Here is a 22615-nt window from a genome sequence, read left to right as displayed (position 1 = left end):
CTGGGTTAACCCTGAATGGAAGCAAGGGAATCAAACTCACTGTATTGTCTCATTAACAGTGTTGGGCACTCACAACACATTACATGGAAGGAAAATTCTCTTGTATTTAGAACAAGTTTCATCCAAAGTTTAAGACAGGAACTGTAATTCCCTTTGTCAGACTATCTGACTAATTTAACACATTTGTCCATCCATCAAGGTGCTTTGTTTTCCCCAAGGCCACTCTGTTGCTCCTCTCTGACACCTGGCTTAGGGTGCTGATGACAGCTATAACAAGAACTTGGACAAGAGCCTTTCTCTGAGCTCTGTACCACTCAATTTTGGGTTGTGCATTTACACATCCTCCTGCTGAACAAGCTAAGGTTAACCCTGGTCAGGATAATTGTTCTGTGTGCAGCCAGTGTAGCAACTTGCTCTTTGATGTACATTGCTGGTAAATGCCCTGAGCTGAAATACAGGTAGATTTGAGCATCACCAAATACTACCTGTGGGAAAACTCTTCGATGTTTGGCCAGGCTTAAATTAGAAATGCAGAATGGCACCATAGCTGTAGCCTTGTTTTGTTTCTGCCTGCATGAAGGAGACTAACTGCCTTCTCCATCAGTTTTTACTGATTTCCAAGGAACCAGCATAACCCTGGATGTCCAACATAAATTCTTGCTTTCTATTGCAATGCATTTCTGATGCTGAATAACAGAGAGTGTAGTAACAGAAGCAAGAATCATGTTCATATTTCACTGTTGCAACAGAGGAACCACATTAATACACCAAAGTTGCAAATGAAAAGCACAAAAAATCTGCACAGGGCAGAAGGAAAGCGCAACAGCCTTTGGAAATGTCACTGTACTGCAACCTGTAAGAAAAACACTTCTTCTTTTACCAGTAAATCGCTAGCCTTCGGGAACAGAGAACACATAAGAACACAGATAACAGCCCTAAAGGAAATGCTAGACCCATCAGGAAATAAGAACACCTCTCGAGAGGAGTAAAACAAGATTTTTTTTTTTTTTTTTTCAGAAGCTAATGGGGTAAGTCATCTTGATGGAAAAAGCGAACTCGCCTGACCCCGAACCAGCCCCCAGAGGCAATCGCCAAGGGCAGATGGCGCGGCCGTGTCCAGCACGGCCAGGCGGGATGTGCCTCGGCGGAGCCCGGCACGGGTCCCGGCGTGGCGGAGCACCTTGCCGGCCAGGAACAGGGCAGGAGCCTGCCTGGGATGCAACAGGTCTCCGATGGCTGCGCACTCACAGGGGTGCGGGCTCAGCCCGACCCGTTCGGCTGCGTTAAACCGGCCGCAGCAGGCAGCCTACCGCTACCCCCAGCTCCGCTGGCCCAGCACATCCCGCCGGGGTTAAACCCCTCACGCTCCTCCTCTTCCTCCCCCCACCATCCCGGCCTGTCGGGGTGGTCCCGCAGCCCCGGCCCGGGGCAGAGCCCGCCCTCCATAATCCATGCGCGGGCGGCATCGCCACCGCGGCTGCCGCGGCGCTCTGAGGCGGAGCGGAGCGGGCTGTGCTGTGCCGGCCGTGCCCCGCCGCCTCCGGCTCGCTGTTCCCGCTCGACCGGTGAGTGCTCTGCCGGCGGGGCGGTGGGGGGTCTACGTGAGGAGGGGTCCCGGGCAGCTCCGGCGGGGCCGTGAGAGGCAGCAGGCGGGGATGAGGCTCCTCCGCCTTCTCCCGCTGCGGGCGGGAGGTCCTGGCCGGGGGAGCGCGGCCCCTTCCCTCGCGGGAGGAGAGCGTCGGCGGGCGGGGGAGCTCCGTGGGAAGCCGGGGGGGCGGGGAGGCGGGTGCCCGAGGGAATGGGGCTGCCCGCGGGAAGGGATCCCAGGGGGCTCGGCAGGGGCTGGGAGAGCGACCTGTGGGAGCGGCGGGATGGAGGCGCCCTGGGAGCGCGGGGTGAGGCGGGGGCAGAGGGACGGCCGGCGGGCAGGTCGGTGCTGTAAGGGGCTGGGGAGCGGGATGGCGGGAGAGACGGCTTTGGCCGCGGGGAGGGGGCTGCGGCACGGCGGGGCGATGCGGCCGGTCCGCGGGGAGCCAGGGCGGGTCTGCCGCCCAGCAGAGCGAGGAGGGCGGGCACGGGGTGCGCGTTCCCTCCCCGGGGGTCGTGTGTGGCGACGGGGGAGAGGTCGGGGAGAGCTGTGAGCCACCGGCAGATGAACAGAGAGGAGCGGCGAGAGCGGGGCGGAGAGAGCCCCGGAGATCTCCGGGGAGAGGGGAAGCCGCTCCACGGGGTGGGGGGAGAAGGAGGAAGAGGGCGGCCGCTGAGGGCACCTGCCCGGGGCGAGGACGGGGGAGAAGGGCAGTGGAGCTCGTCTGAGCCGTCTCGGGGAGGCGGACGGGGACGGGGCTGTGCTGTCCTCGAAATCGGCTCGTCAGGGGCGGGGGGGTGGGCAGGGAGGCTCACATCCTCTGCCGTGGATGTGAGCGGGGAGAGGGCTCGGCGCTGGGCACGGCAGCGCTGCGGCGGATGCCGCCCGCCTCGCTGGAGTTCCCTGAGGCGGTGCTGCCGCTGGCTGCTCGCTGTGCACCTGGGCAGATCGTCAGCCCACCCCGGCTGGCCAGACGTTTTCCTCAGCAGAGGTGAGCTCTGCAGTGAGCCGGGGACTTCATCCGAGAGCTGTGGAGAAGAGGCAGTTGTGGCAGCAAACGTGGGCTGTGCCTTCTGCACACAGATGCGGAGGACCGGTCAAGGAACTACATCGGTCGGTATTCCAGCAGAGGCAGAGCTGCGGTACTCGCGCTCCTCTGCAGTTTGCAGATAAGGACGAGGCAGCCTGTTAGAGGAAGAGGTGTCTACAGTTGGAGTGATTGGAAAGAAGGCGAAGGAAAGGCTCAGCTAGTGGGAAACGTGTGTCGTGTTGCAGTACCTTGGTGTTGGGACACGTACACAGCACTTATCAGTTCAACTTGCCAAAAACTGCCTGTATATGGGCTGGACTTACTGTGTTTTACAATTTTCTATGTGATGCTGAAAAGTAATTTAACAAAGAATTGTTATTCTCTATGAATACTGGGGTAAATGCACCACTTAGAATCAAGTTAAATGTACTATTTTGTTTGGTTAGTGAAAATGTACTTTAAATATTTAGGCAGTCAGCTGAAAATCAGACCTACTTATACTTGGGGGAAGGTATGTCACCTGAAATTTTTGCAGATGTGATCTGCTTGCAAATGGCTGTGGCTTATAAAACAAACCAAAAAAATTATCTTGATTTTTTAGTTTATTAATTTTGAAATTAGAAGCTGCTCAAAGCAAACTGGATTCTGAATATTCAGTTTTTCCTGACCTGAGCGCTTACTCGATTTGAACATACAGCAAGCAAATCAGATGGGTACCAAGACTGCCCTGTGTGGGAGATGCTATTTGTTTAGTTTTTCTCAGTGCTGCCTAGCTCTGTTCTTCAGTCCCTAGTGTTTATTAGGTTTATCTGCTTCTTAATCCTCCGATGGCAACAGGTTGTAATTGTTGGTAGGCCTCGGCAGATTTTGTAACAGAAAACTACCTTTTTAACCTGCCAGTATCTAACTTGGCTTGCTGCATTGGCTCTCTTGAATGGGAAGGTGGTGGTATGGGTTTGTTTTTTTTTTTTCCTGACTTAGGAGTTTCATTCTGCCTGTAACTGTGTTTTGTGGCTGGGTTAATTTCACTTCTGCTGGTTACTGGCTCCGTGCTTGGGGATTATGGACTTGGATTTTCAAATGTGTAGTTGAAAAAATGTAACAGATTTACTCAGAACCTTTGTGTGGGCTTCCTATGAGCAACTGCATCTACCACTATCGCAGCCGGTCCTGGTTCACTGCCAGCAGGCACCCCCATTGAGTTTTGGCAGTCTAGCCCCTGGTTGATTGAATTTCAGTTCACGGGGTTAATCATGGTCGCATCGCTGCACTGCAGTGTTGTATTCACATGGATTGCAGTGTTGAACAGAAGGAGGCCAGTCCCATTGGAACAAAGAGCTGGACATCATGCTGCCTCTGAGCTCTGTTATTCAGAGTTGATGTGTCATGGAAGTTGCTGAACCAAAGCATCTAGCTCTGTCTCCTCTTCTCTTGTTAAATTTAAAGCAGAGGTTGGTTTTGGAAAATATTTTCAGTAACAGGTAGGATAGGAGATATCTGAGATGATAATGCTGTTGCATATTTGAGTGATGGTGTTCTCCCCAGGCAGTGTTTACACCCCGAGGAGTTATGCTTAGTGACTTGTACACTTGTATGGAATATTATGTGTCAACCACAGAATAAAATGCAAAAGCTTGAGTCTCTTCCAAATGGACATTTGCAAACCACACATAATAAGGAAAATCTTGAATTTATTTTAACTTGTTAAGTACATCACAGGGTGTGTAGTAATGAAATTGGTAGCTTATTTGATAATTACTGTAAGCACTTCAAATTTTCACACAGCTTCTTTTCATTCACTGTTTACTTGAACTTGGAGAGTGCTGGCAGTTCCTGTAACCCATTGACTGCAGTGATGCCACACTGTGTCTGAGGAAATGAGATGCCCTCATGCTGCAATGAAGATTAGCATAAACTGTTATTCAGTTCTCTTTATTTGTGTCACTCCTGTGTATGTCATTTTTGAAGTTCTGAGAATTACAGATTTCAGGGATAGATTTCTCCTCTTTAATGCTGGTTGTCTAGCGTATTTAACTACTAATAAGCTCCCAGCTAAGTTTCTTTTAGATATCAAGAAAAGGAGAACTGATGGGAGCTTTTTACATCTGAGTTATTTTTAGGTAGGTTGAATACATATTAGACACTCAGAGGCATCTTAAGTTATAGTTTTAATAGTGTTTCTGCAAGTTTCTGATTATTATTATTGATGTAACCTTGAAAATATTAGTATTTTATGTAGTATAGAGAAGAACTGGTGTCAGTCTGGAGGAATTGCTCAGTATAGATTGTATATATGATGTTTACTGTGATATATTTGTGAACAAAGGGAGATGAAGAGAGTATGGTCATAATTCTGCAGATTTGTTGATTTGCAGGAAACTCACCTGAATTTTGTAAAAGCTTGACTGAAAACTGTGTAGAATTGGAGACTTGTGTGTTTCCACTTAGCAGAATATTGTCAGTTTTCACAGTACAGGGAGTGTCCTTGCAATTTCACTAGTGTCCTTGTCTTAAAACTCCCCAATTTATCTTGGTTAATACATGACTACTTACTCCTAGAAGGTGTAGTGATTGTTGTCCTGTATTGGGAGAACATTTTAACTGTTTTATTTGCCTATTAGTGCAATTAGATAGACTTTAAATTGTCTTTAATCTAAAATCTTAAAAAAGTTGTGTGTGTACTTGATCTTCTTCTGCCTTCTCTCTAATGTAACAGAGCACACTACAGAGAGCTTTGCCTTAAGACAGAGAAGTCATCGTCTTCTCAATTTCATCTTTCTCAACCACATTTCACTAACATTTCACTGAAATGGATGCTTTTGCATCTGTTTTCTTTAACTTTTGGAATCAAGGCTCAGTTACCATGTGTAAGCTTTTTCTCCTGACTCACTGAAGTGTTGCAACTGTACTTCAGAAATCTCCAGAAAACTAAACCTGAGTTAGAAAAATTGTCGATCTCTTTTTAAGGAAAAAAATTGAACTGTTGCCTCTTGAGCCCCATAAAGGCAAAATGATTTTTTTTACCTTGTTGTGGTTTTATGATATTTTGTCCTGTATGGTTTCTGGAGATTTGAAAATAAACTTCAGCCTAAGCAGTTTTCACTTTTTGACCATTTCTATGTTCAGCCTTATAGCAAGATGTGCATATTATAAAACTTCACTAAAATGTATCTTTGAGGCTGAAGAAAACTAGTCTTTGTAAAAAATTAAAGGAGGAAAATGAAAATTTTGGATTTGAACCTTTTTTTCCTTCTTTTCATTAATCTTTAATTCCAGATAGGAAAATCCTCATGGTATTACATGTTGGATAATTGTGCTAATTGTAGCATTATTACTGTTCATTCTTCTTGGTTTTCACAAGCCATGAGGATGAAATATAGGTTTGAGTGTTCTCTCAACTCATTTGAACAGTGAAAAAACAAAACCCTCTCTAGGTCTTTGATCTGATCTTGTATTCCTTTGTTCCATATTTTTCTTGATCTATCCTTTGAGTGCAGCACAGACTACTAAACAAGCTTGCAGTGTGTTTTTGACTTCTTGCAAAGTACTGGTTTTCAGAAAGGTAGCTGGTGTTTTACCAGAGACCGTAAAGCATGGGAGAGATTTAAGTATCACCTTACTATAGGTTTTAACTCTTCTGTCTTCAACATCTTTTTGACCTGGAAGTACCTTGGAAGTCAAGGTGTTGGTGTAGCCTTGGGCTGACTGAAACCACGAGGTGTTCGTGTTACTTTGCTGTCATTCTTACTGGTGAATGAGCTGAGTACCAAGGTGGAGACTGAGAGCATTTCTGTTGGGTGGTGCTGCTGCAAAGGGCAGCAGGGGCCCAGCTGTGCCTGGGGACGGTGGTTGGTGCTGGGTGCTCTCCATGTGGAAGTGATGTCTTGTCATGAGCACTGTGCTCCCACACAGCCCTGCCAGTGGCACTCCGGGGGATCAACGAAGGCGTCCCCAAGAGACCCAGGCTGATGGATGGGAAAGTCAGCACGGTGCTCACTCATCAAGTATCTGCAGCTTCCAGAATCAGAGAAGGGCAGCAGTTTCTGTCTTGCCTTTGATTTGGTTGGTTTTGGTCTGTTTCCTCAGAGACTGTTGCTGCATGCTGAAGTGAAGGAGTCTTACCTGCCTTCTTGTAGATCAAGACATGGTCACTTGATTTGTTGGAAACCCAAGGGTGTTTCTGTTTACATTTAAGTAGTGTTAGATTAGGCTGCTGTGATTTTGTAGATTCAGAATGTTCTTAAATGTGTATAACCATCCAAAGTCAACTTAATGACACTTAGCTTTAGCAAGCTGTAAATAAAAATTGTTGACTTCTCCAATTCCTAAGGAGAGCCTTGAGATAGCTTGAATTAATAGAAAGTAATTTCTGACAACCATGGTCATCTGTCAAGACGGTGATGTTTTGTTGGTTTGGGGTTTTTTTGGTTTTGGTAACTTTTCAGTGATGTATAATTGTTTTCCTCGATCTTGGAAGATAGTTAAGAGTATCTAGGATTGAAGGTTTTGCTAAAAGGTGTAAGTTAAAGAAAATACAGGGTATGACTTCTAATAAGTGTAATCAACTACAGAACCATCAGGTGGTAATTAAATGCATTATGTAATTGTTGTGACATGACATATTGTACTTAGTCAAAAGCGGAATTCATACAATGCTCCTTTAGTTTTGTTTCCCTTGGAGCTGTACCAACGTTCTGCTTTGTTTTTGAAAACTCACTGACCTGGAACTGTGCATAATTCTTTTTCCACCTCTTTCAAGTACAATGTATGTAGTATAACATATTATTCACAAACCCCAATATTTTTTTCTTCCCTGTCCTATCAGGCTAACTTTTGCAACTGTTGATATGTTCAGTTTTCACAGATGATTGCAGGTTGTCTTGCGCTTTCCTGTTTGCTTACACACACCTTAACGAGCTGTTTCTTTTTTTGCCAGAGATGGTGTGCCGAGTCATTTTCAAGAGAGGCTGCTGTACCACTCTGAAGTAAAAATACATTTAAGAATTGAAGGTGTGAGAGTGCAGCAGCATTCTCCTGGCTAGAAAGGTACCCCTCAAGTGAATGTATTGAAGATTTCTAGACTTGGTCGGACAAGTACCTCTACCTCCAATTTTATGAATACTGCTCGCTATGGCGGTGGAACTCTGTTTGCTGCTGCTGCTGTTTTGTGGAAGTACTATTTCAGAGGTACAGCCTATATACAAACCACCTCCTGGAACTTTGGATTTTGGATTTGTACCAGCCAAGACGTATGATACAGGTGCATACCATGAACCTGGGGCAATAGGAATTCTGTTTAAAATAGTCCATGCATTCCTGTACTTAGTACAACCAAATACTTTTCCTCAAGGTAAGCAGATAAACTACTTTTGTTTAAAATGCAAACATTTGTTATTGATGTGTTATTGATGTATTTGTTATTGATGTGTTCACCTTATTGTAGATACCTAGGCCATAATCAGGAAGTAAAACATATGAAGGGCTTTGTAAGTAGCACGTGTTACAGCTTGGAAATCTGTACAGTTCTGTATAAAAGATTATTTTTCTGCTAAGCATAATGGGGAGGAGGCTGTTAATGAAAATGAAATGTTGGTGACATTTCAAAGAACTTTGCTTACATATCTCAGAGCTGTCACTGATGGAATTGAGGCATGTTTTCTTAACTGTAACAGGATGAGATGGAAGTAGAGGATAAGCTGCTTTGTATTTAACATTAAATCCATAAAAGACAGCTTAGTTTTGCATATTGTAATAAACAGTCAGGTGATTATAATATTACAAGATTTAGCCCAGGAAATTTGAAATAAATTTCATTTGTTTCTATATATGTACTTCCATGGTCAAGGTTTATGTAAGAGCAATTCCATTACATAGCCAGGTGTAGCTTGTTCCTTTGAAAGCTGTCAGGTTAAAACTTGAAACTGCGCTTGCTTTAATGGGACTTTTTTTTTCCCCCCGCTTGTTTCCTACTAAGCTGACCCTTCTGAAGGAAAACTTAAGATGTTTGAGAAGTGTGTGCAACCTTATTGAGGTTGCATTGATAAAAAAGGTGCTTTTGGAAATTGGTTTTTATGGATGTGGTAATTTTACCAACTTAATTTTTCAACAGGCTTTTTTGTTTAATTTAGCTCTAAAAAGTGCTAATGTGTTTGTATAATACTGTCATATAATATAATATAATATAATATAATATAATATAATATAATATAATATATGTTATTCCTAAAATTATGTCAAGGTGAACCTTTAATTAAATATAAGAATGGTTTTGTTTTGTAACTGATTCCTTTTGGTGGTTTAGCTGCAACTCCATATAAAAGGTGTTTATATTATTTTGTAATACAGCTTTCAATTTATACATTCAAACTTTCAGTAATATAAAGCATTAAATTCTCTCGTCATATTGGTCACTCATCATATTGGTCACATATGTGTATGATATCTGTTAACTCCTGTTTGGTTGGATTTTTGACATTTCATCATGCGTCTCTGACACAGCTAGAAGAATGAGCCCAGCTGAACTTGAATGAATGAATTCTGTTTAGGCAAGTGCTCAGAGTCCCAGAGGTTAACCAACAGAATAATACCCTGGCCTGTTTTCCTGCAGGATGTGTCTTTTGAGCAGGTCTTACACAAGGTCTAATGAGGGCAGTTGCATGAAGGTGACAGGAATCTCTCCTTTGGGAGGTACTGTTTCCAGGTACCTCTGCTTGTTTTGCCTCTTTCCTTCTTTTAAATATGCAGGTGAGCTATTTGTGTCTCTTTGAGACCTGACGGTGAGGATTGCTATCTGCATTCAGCTCCTAGAAACAGGCCTCCACTCTGCCTGAAGCCCTGCTTGAACATTTTGTTCTCTTACGACAGTGGAAAGTTGATTTCACTGAGAGGTTTACTGTGTTTTTATATTCCCAAGAATTTGGTCTGTAGGCTTGAATGTCAAAATTATTATCCTGTGTCCTAAGCCTGTGAATAATTAGTGAGTATAGACTTTATGGTCAAGGTTATTGTCCAGTGGGACTGCTCATAATAAGCTCTGCATCAAGTTGATATTGTGAATTCCAGCATTAAAGAAGTAAAGAATTTGTTCTTAGCTTGTAAGCTTTGAACATTTCATACTTCGCCTTACTTCCTTGAAGATACTTTTTGCCAAATCAGTTATTTTCAGAACTTTGCCTTTGTTATTTGCATTAAGTGAAGTCATGTTCCCATGGCCCCACATACTTCACTGCAAAACAGATTTGAGGGATCATGTTGGTTTGAGTCATGCCATTTAATTGGCTAATCCCCATAATCTCTTTTGCCATATGCTGTTCTATTTTCACATTCAGTGTATTAATGGTGCAGTTACATATTCAAAATGGTTGTTTTGTTTTGTTTGTTTGTTTGTTTTTAAATTCTGGCTTGAAATAGAGTTAATTCTGATTCAGAGATGAAAATAAACATGATGACAAATGGGCATAGAAAGTAAGCATTTTAATGTTTCTATTTCAGACTTCATCATTCTGATGGGACTGGTGCTTCAGAACAGTTAGGTCGAGGTTGATGCCCCAATGTATTGCATATAACCAGAACATAGAGAAGTATCATTTGTGTGTAAGCCTTGGCAGCAATCTCTTAGACCTTTGAGACCTTTGAATCTCTTAGTAGTCTTATATTTTTTTCTAATGCATGGAAATACTCAATGTTCAGTTTTCCAATCTATTAATACTCTTACCTGTGAGGAAAAGAAGTGATAGGATTGTCTAATTGCATGTAGATAGTACTGCCTTTGCAAGTCATCTTCTCATAGTGCTCTGCTAGGGCTGAATATGTTGCAGGATAATGTTCATACTTCTTCAGTCCAAAGTACGTCTTTATGCTTTTATGCTTTATACTGTATAAATATTCACTTAAAGAAAAAAAGAAAGATTTTGTGAGATGGTTTTTTTCCAGTTACTTCTATGTAAGTAATTATTTATTCCCTTCTAAATTTGTTCACGCCGTCAAGTTTGTGGAAATACAACTTTAACCTAAGTTTAGATTTAGTAAGTAAGTTTAATAACTTAATAATTAGATTAAATATAGTTCTCATGTAAAGTACAGTAACAGAACCAGGCAAGGAACTGTGACGCCTTTAAGATTTTTTAAATTGCTGAAACTTTAAGTACCAGCACTGTGCTCTTTGGATATGGTAAGAAACTAGTTCAAAAGAAGTGGATTAGGTTATCTGATTGCAGTGCTTCAGTGAGTCTAAATAGATTCTGCTTTCAACTCCAGCAGTCAGATATTTCTCTACTCATTACCATATGATGTAATTGGGAACGTGTTTACTTAAGTGTAAACTGTTATTCAGGGAAGCAGCCTCCTCTTTGAGTTAATGATACACTGGAGTGGAAAAGACTGTTTGGTCACTGATTTGCTACTTGAGGCTCATTAGGTCACTTTAATCTCAGTATGCCTTTGTTCCTCCATGGTACTGATTGTGCTGCTACTCCTTTTGTTGAGAACTGTTATTAACTTCTTGTTAATAACACCACTTAAATAAAGAGATGATAATAGGAAAATTACAAGTTGCTTCTATCACATTGCTAAGAAAGAGGAATTGTAACAAAACAAATAATCATTTTTTCTTACATAAAAATTTTCATAAACTGTAGCATTGATTTATTGATAAAGTTGTCACTTCATCGTTGTGAGATGGTGCTTGTAATCTGTTGTGTTGGAAACTATCAGATATGAACTTGGTATGGACAGGGCATGGTCAGTTGATGCTGTGGCTGCTCTGAATTAATTTGCCTTTGTTCCCATGGAAACAGTTGTTAGTTGAAATAAGAGACTGTTAATCTGAGATTCCAGTTGCCAGCAGGATGTGCCCAACAAATCTTTGGCTTCACAACTTGTGTCTTGTAATAAAACTATGAAGCCTTCAAAAAGGAAAGAAGTTGGGAATAAAGCTCCTGCCCCTATTTTTGAGTGAAATAAAACAAAAACTTAAAGGCTTGTTTACCTTACCCTACTGTAGGTGAACATACTGTAGAGCAATTTTACCAGTTAAGTTACAACTGATTTTCTCCAGCTTCTGACTTTTACTCTAGATAAGCATTTCTGCTGAAGTGGGAGTACAGCTTTAACATAAAAGGTACATAAACGGTTGAATGCAGGTACTTTCCGGGCAAAAGATAGTATGAAGAGTTAAATATACTGTTTGCTGTGAGGAACAAAATCAAGATGATTTTTAGACCTGAACTACACCTCTCAGTTCTTTCTGACTGTGGAATCTTACTTGCTGAACAGTTTAATTAGACTGAGGATCAGAACTTGACTATTTTAATGTCAGGTCTTGTGTCTGACCCCTTTTGGTCTTTTTTTCATCTAGTCAGCCTTTAAAGCAGCTGCAGATTGTGAAGTTCACCAGGTTAGTCTTGTGTTATCTCAGTAATAAATCACATGAGTGTATTCAGCAATTAAATTATTTACAGATATTTTAAAGAACCTTGTAACTTGATGTGAAAATAAACAGTATCTGTAACTAGTGTAGCTGTAATAGAAAATGCATATCCAACCCCCTGTTGTTTTGGGTAGGTCTGATGAGCTCCTAGGATACCGACTTTTCTAATCTATTGGCTGTGTTGAAGTTCTAAAGCAAGTAATCAAAACACTTTACCCCCTCACTTAAACTTAGTAATGCAAATTATTTTTTCTGTGTGAAACTAGCTTCTCAACCTTTTGTAACTAATTCTTTAGTACTCATTTTTACTTTAATTTTGTTTCCTGTTGGTAATAAGTCTTCCAAAGCTCCCCTCCAGGAACAAATATGTGTGTCTGGATGATGGAGCTAAGCTCAGTTATGTGTAGTTGGTAGTGCCCTTTTATTTTTAAACTTAAGATTTTCCCAGGAATGTTGGGCATGTTTGCACAAGGTGAAAGGACTGTGCTCCGGCTCTGACTCTGCAGGTGTTACAGTCCAGCACCATAAAATTTTGCCCAGGTACCTGCAGCCATTATGACGTTTCATAAAAAACATAATTTAGGATATCCTTTTTTCCAGTTATATGAAATTTGTTTTAGTTTGGATGTGGTGTACTACTTTTTTGAGCTAGTATTTGGTAGCTACCCTCCTGTGCAGGTGGGTTAGTTTTCTCAAAGGCTACATGCTGGAGCTGGGTTGGGAGTACAGGTGGAACTGGTGCAGGAACTGAGAAGAGGGGAAGAGCAATCTGCTCATTAGTAAGTTAGCTGTTAGATTGACTTGTTATATTGGGTCAGTTCTGTTGTCAATTGACAGTCAGTGCCTTCACTCCATCCCTCTAGTGTTTTTCCACAGCTGTGAGTAGAGCTGTGGTGTGAATTTAGAATAGTGGCTTAAGTGTGTATATTAAAAATGCAGGTGTGACAGGTACACTGCAAAAATGCAGTGACAGATGTTACAGACAGCGGTGGTGCGGAACTGGGATAACAGTGCTCCTTTATTTGGAAATACAGTGTATACAGTGAAAGAAATTTCTTGTACTTAATATTTGCAATACTGTGGAAGATGGAGCAGCAGGAAGATACAAGATAATTTAGCCTCTTCTTTTCTCTGCCTACTGGTATACATTTAAGGAAATAGCATTAAAAAAATCACTGCTCATTTCGTGTTGGGAAGTTAAGAGCTTCTCTGCTTCGTCACATGCCCATGTAAACGAGGAGCAGTCTTGAGAACATTTCTGAAGCAGGTTAAGGCCGGCTTTTCAGTTTTCTTAGGCATCAGAAGAGTAATTCTTTTTCCCCTGATTTATTCAGAATGGCAGGCTACCAGATTGCTTGTCAAAAGGACTTTCTGTGGGCAGGGAGGAGACGGGTTTTAGGGAGAGGAGGCTTGTATAGATATCTACTGGAGGTTACCACAGAAAACTACAGCTGCAAACATTAAGGGTTCTCTGATGCCTTCCTGCCTGCTTCTTTTAGATTATGTAAACAAGGAATCTCTTTTGCAGACAGGCATTTTATGGAAAATATGGAAATAATTTTTTAATCGGTATAGCATAGTTGATAATCTGAAATTCTTGCTCTTTATGCCCAACTGGAATCCTATCTCTACAGTATCCTCAGTGCTTGCCCTGATCTGGTATAATTCTCCCTGCCAGCTGTGCCTAGGAGAAAAAACATGCTTTAACAGCAATTAGAAAACATCAGTTCAACTTTGCAATTCCAACACTTAGGACAGAAGGGAGAAACTAAAGAAAACAAACCTCAGGTAGAGCTTGGAGGGCATTGTGCTACTTTCCGTGGGAAGGGTACTCAGAAGTGGCATTAGCACAGATGTCTGTGGTAATTCCTGCAGGGTACCTCAGACAGGCATGCCTCTTGGAGTTTAATAATAATCATGAATTGAAGAGGCTTACAGTTATGCAGTATTCAGACAGCTCATATTTCCCCAATCTAAACTGCCTTCTCCCTGTTCCAAATGAGACAGCTACGTACTTTCTGTCTGTGGGAACGTTTCTGGCCAGTGGGTTGGGCATGTTCTGTGTGGAGTGCTGATGAACTCAGGAAACCTGCTGATAGTTATAGCATGGACAGTCCTTAAAACTGTCCTGACCCTGTTCTCTTTGTGGATGTTAGTGGGAGACACAAAATATAGCCAGAGAGCTGATGAGCAGCATTCCCTGCTTCAGGGATAAGTTCTGGATGCTACTAAATCTGGGGTGCTGATAACAAGGAAGGGAAGAGTGTGAGTCCAGGATGGTATTGTCAGTGAACATGGCCTTCTTGTTTGTCTTCCTGAGTAGAGTCTTCACTGGTGGGGTTTGAATATTTTTAAAGAAAAAAAGCAAAGATGCCATGTTCCAAAAAATGTATATATTTAGATAATTAGCACTATTGCACTTCTAATACCATTTAAAAGCACGACAGCTTGTTTGAGACATGCAGAGCATACCTGCAGCATCTCCTATAATGAGAAGTGGGACAGAACAGGTTTTGGCTCAGCCACATTGTGGCACCATAGAGGAACCAAAATTACCAACATCTGCAGACATCTTCTGGGTCATCTGCTGAGGCACTGTGGTTTTCCCAGCTTAGCAGTGGCTACTACTGTGCTGTCCATCCTGCCCCTTCATTTAATTTTTACAGGCTTATCTTGCCACATAGTGCTGGACCTCATTCTTATTTCTAACTTGTAGATCTGGAACCAATAGGGAGAGAGAGGAGGGGGGATATCACTGAACTTACTGCCATTATGTTTGCACAAGCTTCTAAGGGACTTCTCAGTTCTTTAATCATCTTGGCTGTTATGAAGCATTTTGAGTTAATCATGTGAAATACTGTACAGAGACTGCCTGTTACTGGAAAAGCCAGTAACATTTGAGCCTCTCTTTTCTTTGTTACAGACCATCATCATAAGATAGCACAGCCTAGCCCTATTATATTTGTCTGGTAATTTGCTTAGGTGGTCGTTGACAGAACAATAAACTCGTAAGTCTTGTTCAGTGATGGCTTTTTCTGAATGATGTCAGCTGAAGTAAGGACAGCTTGATAGATCTTTGCAACAAATCTTCCCACAGTCCTGCTAGTCAAGGTTTCATTACATTGAAAATGACAATTGATATTTTTTCCTCTCCCTTTTTCTCACTATTGTTTTTGCCTCTCAAGATGGTCTGTGTAGCTTTCAGATCTTAACCAAAGTGGTGCCTTTTCCATGTGAATATGCAATATTCAAAAGTTGCTGGAGCAAAATAAATGTGTAAATATTAATTATAATGGGCTTTTAAATCATTTTAACAGTATTACAGTTTTCCATATATGTATTAAAGCTTTTGAGTATACATCTTCCTTTTTCCAAAAGTGAGTTATCTTCATGTTAGAAACCAGGTGCCACAAATGTCAGTCAGTATAGTTTAAGCTGACTAATCTATCAGTATATACATTTTAGTGTAAGTCTGCCAGTCATAAAAAGGCCCCACAGGCCTACTTGGACACCTTTTTCAATAAGCACATAAATTTCTTACCTAAAAACAGTTGTGTGATTGAATTATGACTTGTACTGCATCATAACATAGTCAAGGTCTTTCTTTTGTCAGAAAATATACAAAATGCTTTTATTTTGGTGAACTTCAAAATGAGATTACAGTTGTGAATGTGATTATTGCTACTTCTGTTAAGTATTGCTGTGGCTGTTTAACTCAGCTGAAAGGTGCCTGTACCTTTGTCGAATAAATCCAAGCATCAGGCATCAGCATCTCTTCAGAGTAGCAATCTTTACTTTTGCTTTGATTTTTGAGTGAAGTAGTGGTCTCTGTAGTGAACCAATATGTATGCCCCAGTTACCAAACATACGTGCAAAGTTATGGCTCTTGCAAAAATGGGGAAGCAGAGAAAGGGAGTTCTGAGGAGTCTCAGGGAAGATTCCAGAATGCCTGTCACTGAGGTAATCTGGTCAGCAGGGCTCCAGCATGTCATTCTCAATTAATTATCTCTGTTCATATTTCCAATAATCCAAGTTATGCAAGAGAGGATTTTTTGTGTTTTCCTCAGTTTACAGCAACTCCTGGGGAGATAAAGGAAGAAAAAAAAAATGTTCTTCATACAGTCCAAATGTTTACTACTTTGATCAACGTTGCAAGTCCAGTACGTCTACACACCCAAACCTATCAAGAAGATGCTCAGCCTGTGCAGTGTGCTAAACCAGACAAACATACAGTGCACCAAGTTAAATCTTTGCCTGTAATCTGTTGTAAATCCTTACCAGATGGTGGCCGAGGGAGAACTTGAGGTAGCTACTGCAAACAAAGCAAGTGGCAAAAAATAGTTGGCATAGCACAAACAGTGTGCTACAGAAGTTTTTTTGCCTTCAGAAAAAGAGAGAATGTAGTTTCTGTGTGGAATACTTCTTCAAAGCTTTCAGCTTCATTTTGTGTCTGCGTGATGCATGCAAATTCATTGCAGCCTCCTAAGGAAGGATTTTTCTAAAGGCTTCTCTCTCTTTTTTCTTCTTCCAAAACTTCAGCAGGAACAGAACTTTCTTTGTAGCAAGGAACAACTAGAAAGCCCATGCAAAGGTTATTTTCAAAGGAGAAGTCTTTCATTCCATGCGTACTGTAACGGTTGATATTGTGGCTGTTTCTTTTTTCTTCAAACCTTTTCCTTGGCCAGGCTCTTTAAGGTTGTCTGTGCACATCAACGGAAAGCAGAATGTGCCTAAAGAGAAATGTGACTGCACTGAAGAGTGACCTCCAGTTTTACAGGGGCAGCTGTATGGTGTGTGGATTTCCTGTGGAAGACTTAAATTACCTGTTTGGTCTTCCTGACAAATAACTTCCATTTTGGAGAAACGGGGAACTTTTTTGTGTATGTAAACGAAGTTCATTGACTGTTACTTTTACTTGATCCACTGCTGTGTAATTTATTTCTTCAGTAGACCAGTGTTATTTTCTGTTAGGAAGGGTGTAAAGGGAGTCTCCTTAATTTCAATTCCAGTTACCTTGGAAGCTGTTGCTGCCATACAATTCCTTGTCTTCAGCAGTTCCACCATGCTTAGTCCTACCTGTGCTCTGGCTAAAGCTCTTCCTGTTAAGCCACTCCTACAGTTTCAGCCCTGCTCATAGCTGTTCATCCCCTCGTTACCACTTCATATTGCATCTCTGCTCCCTGTGTCTCTCACACTGCCCCGCACTGCACGCAGTAAAAGCTAAGGTGCATTTCTAGGTAGTCTGGTAGCTTGTCCTTTCAGTTATGAATAAAGCAGCATATGCTTTATAAATCTGCTCAGACCTTAAAAATGTATTTATTGTGTTTTTGCTTGTGTCATATTGTGTGCTGTTGAATTTTGTGACAGCCAGAGTGCTGTACGATAACAACATGTAATTAAAAATGCAAAGTCAAAGAATGGGAATGAATCATGTTGATGATCATGTTGATGAGGGGAAACTGCATGCTGAAGGCAGAAGAGGGTGACAAGACAGATTGCCATAGCAGATGAGAGGTTAAAATACTTGAGTAATTGAGTATGTATTTGTTGCATTTTGGTCTCCATTCAAACAAGTTGTTCTGGGCATTATGTAATAATAGGTTCTAGGGTTTTATTTTGCACATGAGTGGTGAAGTGCAGCAGCAGAGTTCCTTTCTTACTTGCATTTTTGTCTTGTCCAAAGGGCCTGGTGATTTTTTGCTCACTATTTCTTTAATGCACCTAAATAGGTGGCTGAACAGAGAATTTCCTTTCACCACCTCTCTAATGGAAATGGGTGATCTTGTGTGTGGGCTACTGAAGCAGGGGAAGATCTGTGTGTTGTTCAGGAGTTGTGCTCAAAGAGAGGAGGGTCAGAATCGCAGGAACAAGAGGGTGGAAGCTGAATCAACCTAATGTTCCCAGTTACTCAAAGGAAAGACAACAAGTGAATTGTATGAAGAGAGGCTTTGCCTAAAAAGAGGCGGGGAGGACATTATCTAAGGAGGCTGGGGGTTTTTTCGTAGTTAAAGACAAGGGCTATGTCCCAGGCCTGTCTGAGGAAAATATTGTGAAGAGGGGAGTGAAGCTTTTCAATTTGAAGTTGGAAAGGAATAGTCCAGACTATATGAGTGAATGCCTGGATTAGCCTCCTTATCTGTGCACCAGTGATCTCTTACTCTGTGGGAATTGGGAAGATCTCCTTGTCTATGAGACTTCCCACTTGTCCTACAGAGTGAGTTTTGCTGCTCTGCACAGAGAGGGCAGAGCACATGGGGTGAGCAATGTGAGTGTATCAGGGCCCTCCCTCTCTGCAGTCGCCAACCCTGCCTGATGGATTCTTCCCAGCCATCAGCGTTCCTGAGCTCTCACCTTGCTCTGCCGTGGAGCCACAAGGAAGTGATACTGTGGGATTAGGGACAGCAAGAGTGAGCGGAGCCCTAATGGAGGCAGGGACAGTAAAGAGGACCAAAGGTGCCACCTTGGGTTACCCTAAGAAGGAGACGTCTTCAGTGTGAGCCAAATCTGACCATGGTAGAGGCTATTGGCTTGAGGCTTTGGGGAAACAAACAAAGCCCCACTCAAGTCAAAGCAAGTATTTTAAAATGTCAGTAAACTGAACTTGCTGTAAAACTTGCTTTATGATAGCTGGAAGGCTTTTGTCTCTGATAAGTCTGAAAGGCTTTCCTAGTTATCTTGGCTTTGCAGGAGATATTCATTATACTCATAATTAGGAAAAAAAAAAAACAAACCACCAAGTTTCAAGTAATTTTCATTCATTGATGTCAGACTAATTGACCTACATTCAGAGAGGTTCTGAACTGTTCAATGTGTATGTAATCATTGACTCTGTATCTATTATAGATGAACGGGAATGGACTGAAATACTGTTTTATACATGAGAATGAGATAACAATAAAGTAGTTACTAATTGATCATTTGTATTACCTATGTATTTCTCCCCAGAATTCATAGAACATCTTCTTTTAATTTGGAAAGCATCTTCTTTTAGTGCAATTTGAATTCTTGATGGTTCTTATTGGTTTGTTTGAAAACCTTTCAGAATAGAAGCCTAATATATTATATTATGCATAATTCCCTAATATATTATATTTATGCATAAAAATACATTAATTTCTGGCATAATTTGATTAATGGTAGAGTTACACTACAGCTGAATTGGCTCAGTGGAATTTTTTGACTGAAGTGGAAGCATAGCATTCCCAAAGGTTTTATTCCAGCTATTTTCCTAGATTTGAAAAGCTTCCTTGGCAGAAGAATTTGTAATTAATTTATACTGGTACTTAATAGCCAGACAGCTCATTTTTAAATCTCTGTTATTTTTGCTATCCCTTTCTATAGAGCAGTTCTAAGGAGCACACTTAATGATAACCTCATTTTCCTGCCAGAGTAATGAGGTATTGAGTCTATACACACAGTACTCGGCAATGCAGGAGTTAGTGATTATGTTTTCTTAACTGGAGATCCTCTGAGGTACTTAATATTTCTTCACAAATTGCATTGGTAAATTAAGAGTTCATCTGGCTAGTTAGATTTACTAAGGCAGATGGCATTTTGCATGTGTGATGAGAGTAAAAAGGATTTAGCAAAGCAATAATGTAATTAGCAGTGTAAATGAGCCTCACAAGGTAAATCTCTTTAACCCCAATGATAAAATGTGTTTTGTGCTAAAGCTGTGGATTACTGGTCCTATTAAACAATGTGTACAGCTGGTCAAGCCAAGATTTCGGAAGTAATCCAGTTAATTTGAAAATAAAGGGCACCACTTTTTATCACACTTTCCTAACACTTTTATGTTTGAAACAGAAATTGGCCTCAAGATGATACTTTGCAATAATACAAGAGACAGTTGTGTGGAGTTACCTGAATTCAGTTGTAAATAAGAGCTTATTTGAATGCTAGAGGTGAGAGAGTCTACCAAGGGAGGAAGGATGCTTCATAAAAGTGGACCAAAATCCCAGGCTGAACAAAATGTGAGCTGAGCTGTCTTTTCATTGTGCTACAGTGAGCAGTGTAGCCATATGTAGCTCCTGTTTACACAGTACCTGGCACAGGATGTTCCCCCATTTAACCCTTAAGCTCTGCAGTAGTAACTGTGATTATCATTAATGTGCAATAAAACCTGTAGAATCACAATGGTTTGGGTTGCAAGGGACCTTTGAAGATCATCTGGGCAGGGAGGATTTCGGTGCTGTGAATTCACCAAGGCCTGTTTGTGTGTGCACATAGGTGAGTAACTGCAGGTAATCTCACATTCAGTTCTAGCCAAAAATATTTTTTTATGGACTGTATACAACTTCCACATTTCATTTGAAATTAATCAGCTGGGGATATGTGTTGATATTGAAAGCGATTGAAATAATCAATTAGTGGTAAAGACTGGTCAGTCACTGTGTGCTGCTTGGTTAGAAAAACAAAAACACCCTGGAGTGTCATGTTACTTCTGAAAAATCCTTGCAAAGTAATCTAAGTAGTGAATCTTTATTCAGCAGGGCAGTCTCACAATCTGTAAAATTAAGGCAAAAAATGGGCTGTGTAGCAGCCCTTGTGTTGTGCATGAAACCTGTATTGTTCTTGCTATTAAATTTACTCAGTCCGTATGGGAACCTTTTGTACCAATTTTCAGGCTTTCTTGTTTATTATCAAGCCTAAAGATGTTTTATTTTCTGATGAACAAGCTTTAGAGTCTGTAAATTTCAGAAAAACAGCACAAAGTGCTATTTTCTGCATAAGTTTGTCGTAGTGTATTCAGGTTGACTTCTGTCATTTTACTCACAGCCTATAAAATACAGAAACAGTGTAAATAAAGCTGTGAATCAGGAACACTCTCAGCAATTTAGGCATATCGCAAGAAATCAGGGCAAGTTTTGGGTTGTTTTGGTTAAGTATTGTCTCTTCTACTCAGAGATACTCAAAACCTGACCAGACATGGCCCTGGGTAACCTGTGGGGTTCACTCTGGTCTGAGCTGGGAGGTTGGACTGGATGATCTTGAGGGGTCCCTTCAACTATTCTGTTTCTCTTGAGTAGTTACTTTCATATGCATAATGTGTGCCTACAGAGGTCCTTAAATCTGTGTGGGTGTGGTTGTGTGTTTATACAAGTATGTAAAACTTAATGTGACATACTTGAGGGTTTGGGTTTTTAAATGTTTAGCTTACTATGGGGAAAGACACTCAACTAGGAGAACAGGTAAATGCCTTCAATTTTTATTTAACAGGAAAAAGCTAATGCTTCTAAGATTTTCTTGTATCAATTCTCAATAGTAGGAAATGTATCAAAGGACATTTTTTCAATAATAAAATCTTGCTTTATTGCATGTTTCCCACAGTGTTTTCACTACTGCACTTAATAATTTATAATAGAAAGTCATTGTGATTGCAGGACAACTTTGGAATAATTCACATTGAAAGGGATCTTCAGACATCAAGACCAGTGGTTTTCCAAAGCAAGATGAACCTTGAAGTTAGGAGCAGCATGGAAATGAGAGCAGGCTGCTGGGGGCACTTCTGGTTTTCTTCAGAGCAGCATCAAGGAGAGTGATGCCACAGAATCTTGGGCAGTTGGCTCCTGCATCTGATCACCTGCACAGTCTGTGCTGCTTCATGCACTGAAGATCACAAAAGCTTTTTATTCCTTCCTATCACATTCTAATTGAAGCTGGTCACTTTCTCATCAGTGGCTGTCACACAGTGCTAAGTACTTGAATCAATATGCAAACAAGAGAGTTATTTTACCTCTTTTCCTGTATGATGGCTGAAAGCCATCTAGCTGTAAAAAAAAAAAAAAAATTGCATTTATTATCTCATGCAGCCATATTTCTAAAATTTATTTGTGTAGCATAGAAATCATCAGGAAGAAAGAAATGTTACCTCTGCTGACGAAGAAAAAATTGTCTAACAACTGGTGCAAATTAAGTCTTTGGGGTTTGTGCAGTTTTGCCTCACTTAGATTTGTATCTCTTTGTTAGTGAAACTTTTGGAGAAACACAGATGCTGCCAGGGAAGGTCTTGATGCAGGGAGTCAGAGTCTGTCCCAGTGTGCAAGATGTTTCAGAGTTGCAGCAGTGGATCAGCTGTGTTGCCCATGCAGTGGTGTGTGCCCTTTCTTCCAGCAGTCTCGTAACTCCCAAGATGTAGAGTGTGAAAGGAATTGTGGGGATCATTAACTCTTTTGTGCTTCCCAGGTGCTCATTCCGTGTATGTTTTGTTTTTTTTTCTCTTACTGTTGGATTCAGCCTTACTTTGTACTGTTTGTATGGACTTTCCAAAATGAGGTTGCCTCAGAATAGAGTCCTTGCTTACATGCCACCACCCCTCTCTGGGTGTTTTGGAATGTACTCCCCAGGCAAGGAATGAGTTGTGGCTTGGCACTTCACTGATGCATTAACAGATTTTTATTTTTTAATTGGCAGTCTTTCTGGCTGCAGTTCCCTTGCAGGGACTCCATGCCTTAAACAGCATTTTGTGTTTTGCTGTTGTGTGTTTTCTTTCCTTGGACAGTTTTCTGTGAGGAAGTCTTCAGGATCTCTGCAATCAGTCACGTCCATGTTCCCACTGTGGGGTGTTGAG

At 41.3% G+C, this 22615-nt stretch overlaps 1 protein-coding gene across 9 annotated transcripts in view; it reads left to right on the top strand.

Moving 5' to 3' along the window:
• Positions 1-1459: 1459 nt before the first annotated feature.
• Positions 1460-22615, top strand: part of PROM1 (prominin 1) — a 61487-nt gene continuing 40331 nt past the window's right edge. For 8 of the 9 annotated variants that reach the window (XM_040065079.1, XM_040065076.1, XM_058420697.1 and 5 more), the window contains exons 1-2: positions 1460-1565; positions 7555-7968. In XM_040065079.1, coding sequence (XP_039921013.1) covers positions 7749-7968 — 220 coding nt within the window. In that variant the 5' untranslated portion in view covers positions 1460-1565; positions 7555-7748. Of the gene's footprint in view, positions 1566-1839; positions 1896-7554; positions 7969-22615 lie in introns of those variants that run through there. The other variant, XM_058420696.1, reaches the window with a different exon arrangement.

This window comes from Hirundo rustica, chromosome 5 (assembly GCF_015227805.2).
Source record: "Hirundo rustica isolate bHirRus1 chromosome 5, bHirRus1.pri.v3, whole genome shotgun sequence".
Lineage (NCBI taxonomy): Eukaryota > Metazoa > Chordata > Aves > Passeriformes > Hirundinidae > Hirundo > Hirundo rustica.
Note: the sequence above shows the minus strand (reverse complement) of the source record. Positions and strands in the feature narration are given on the sequence as shown.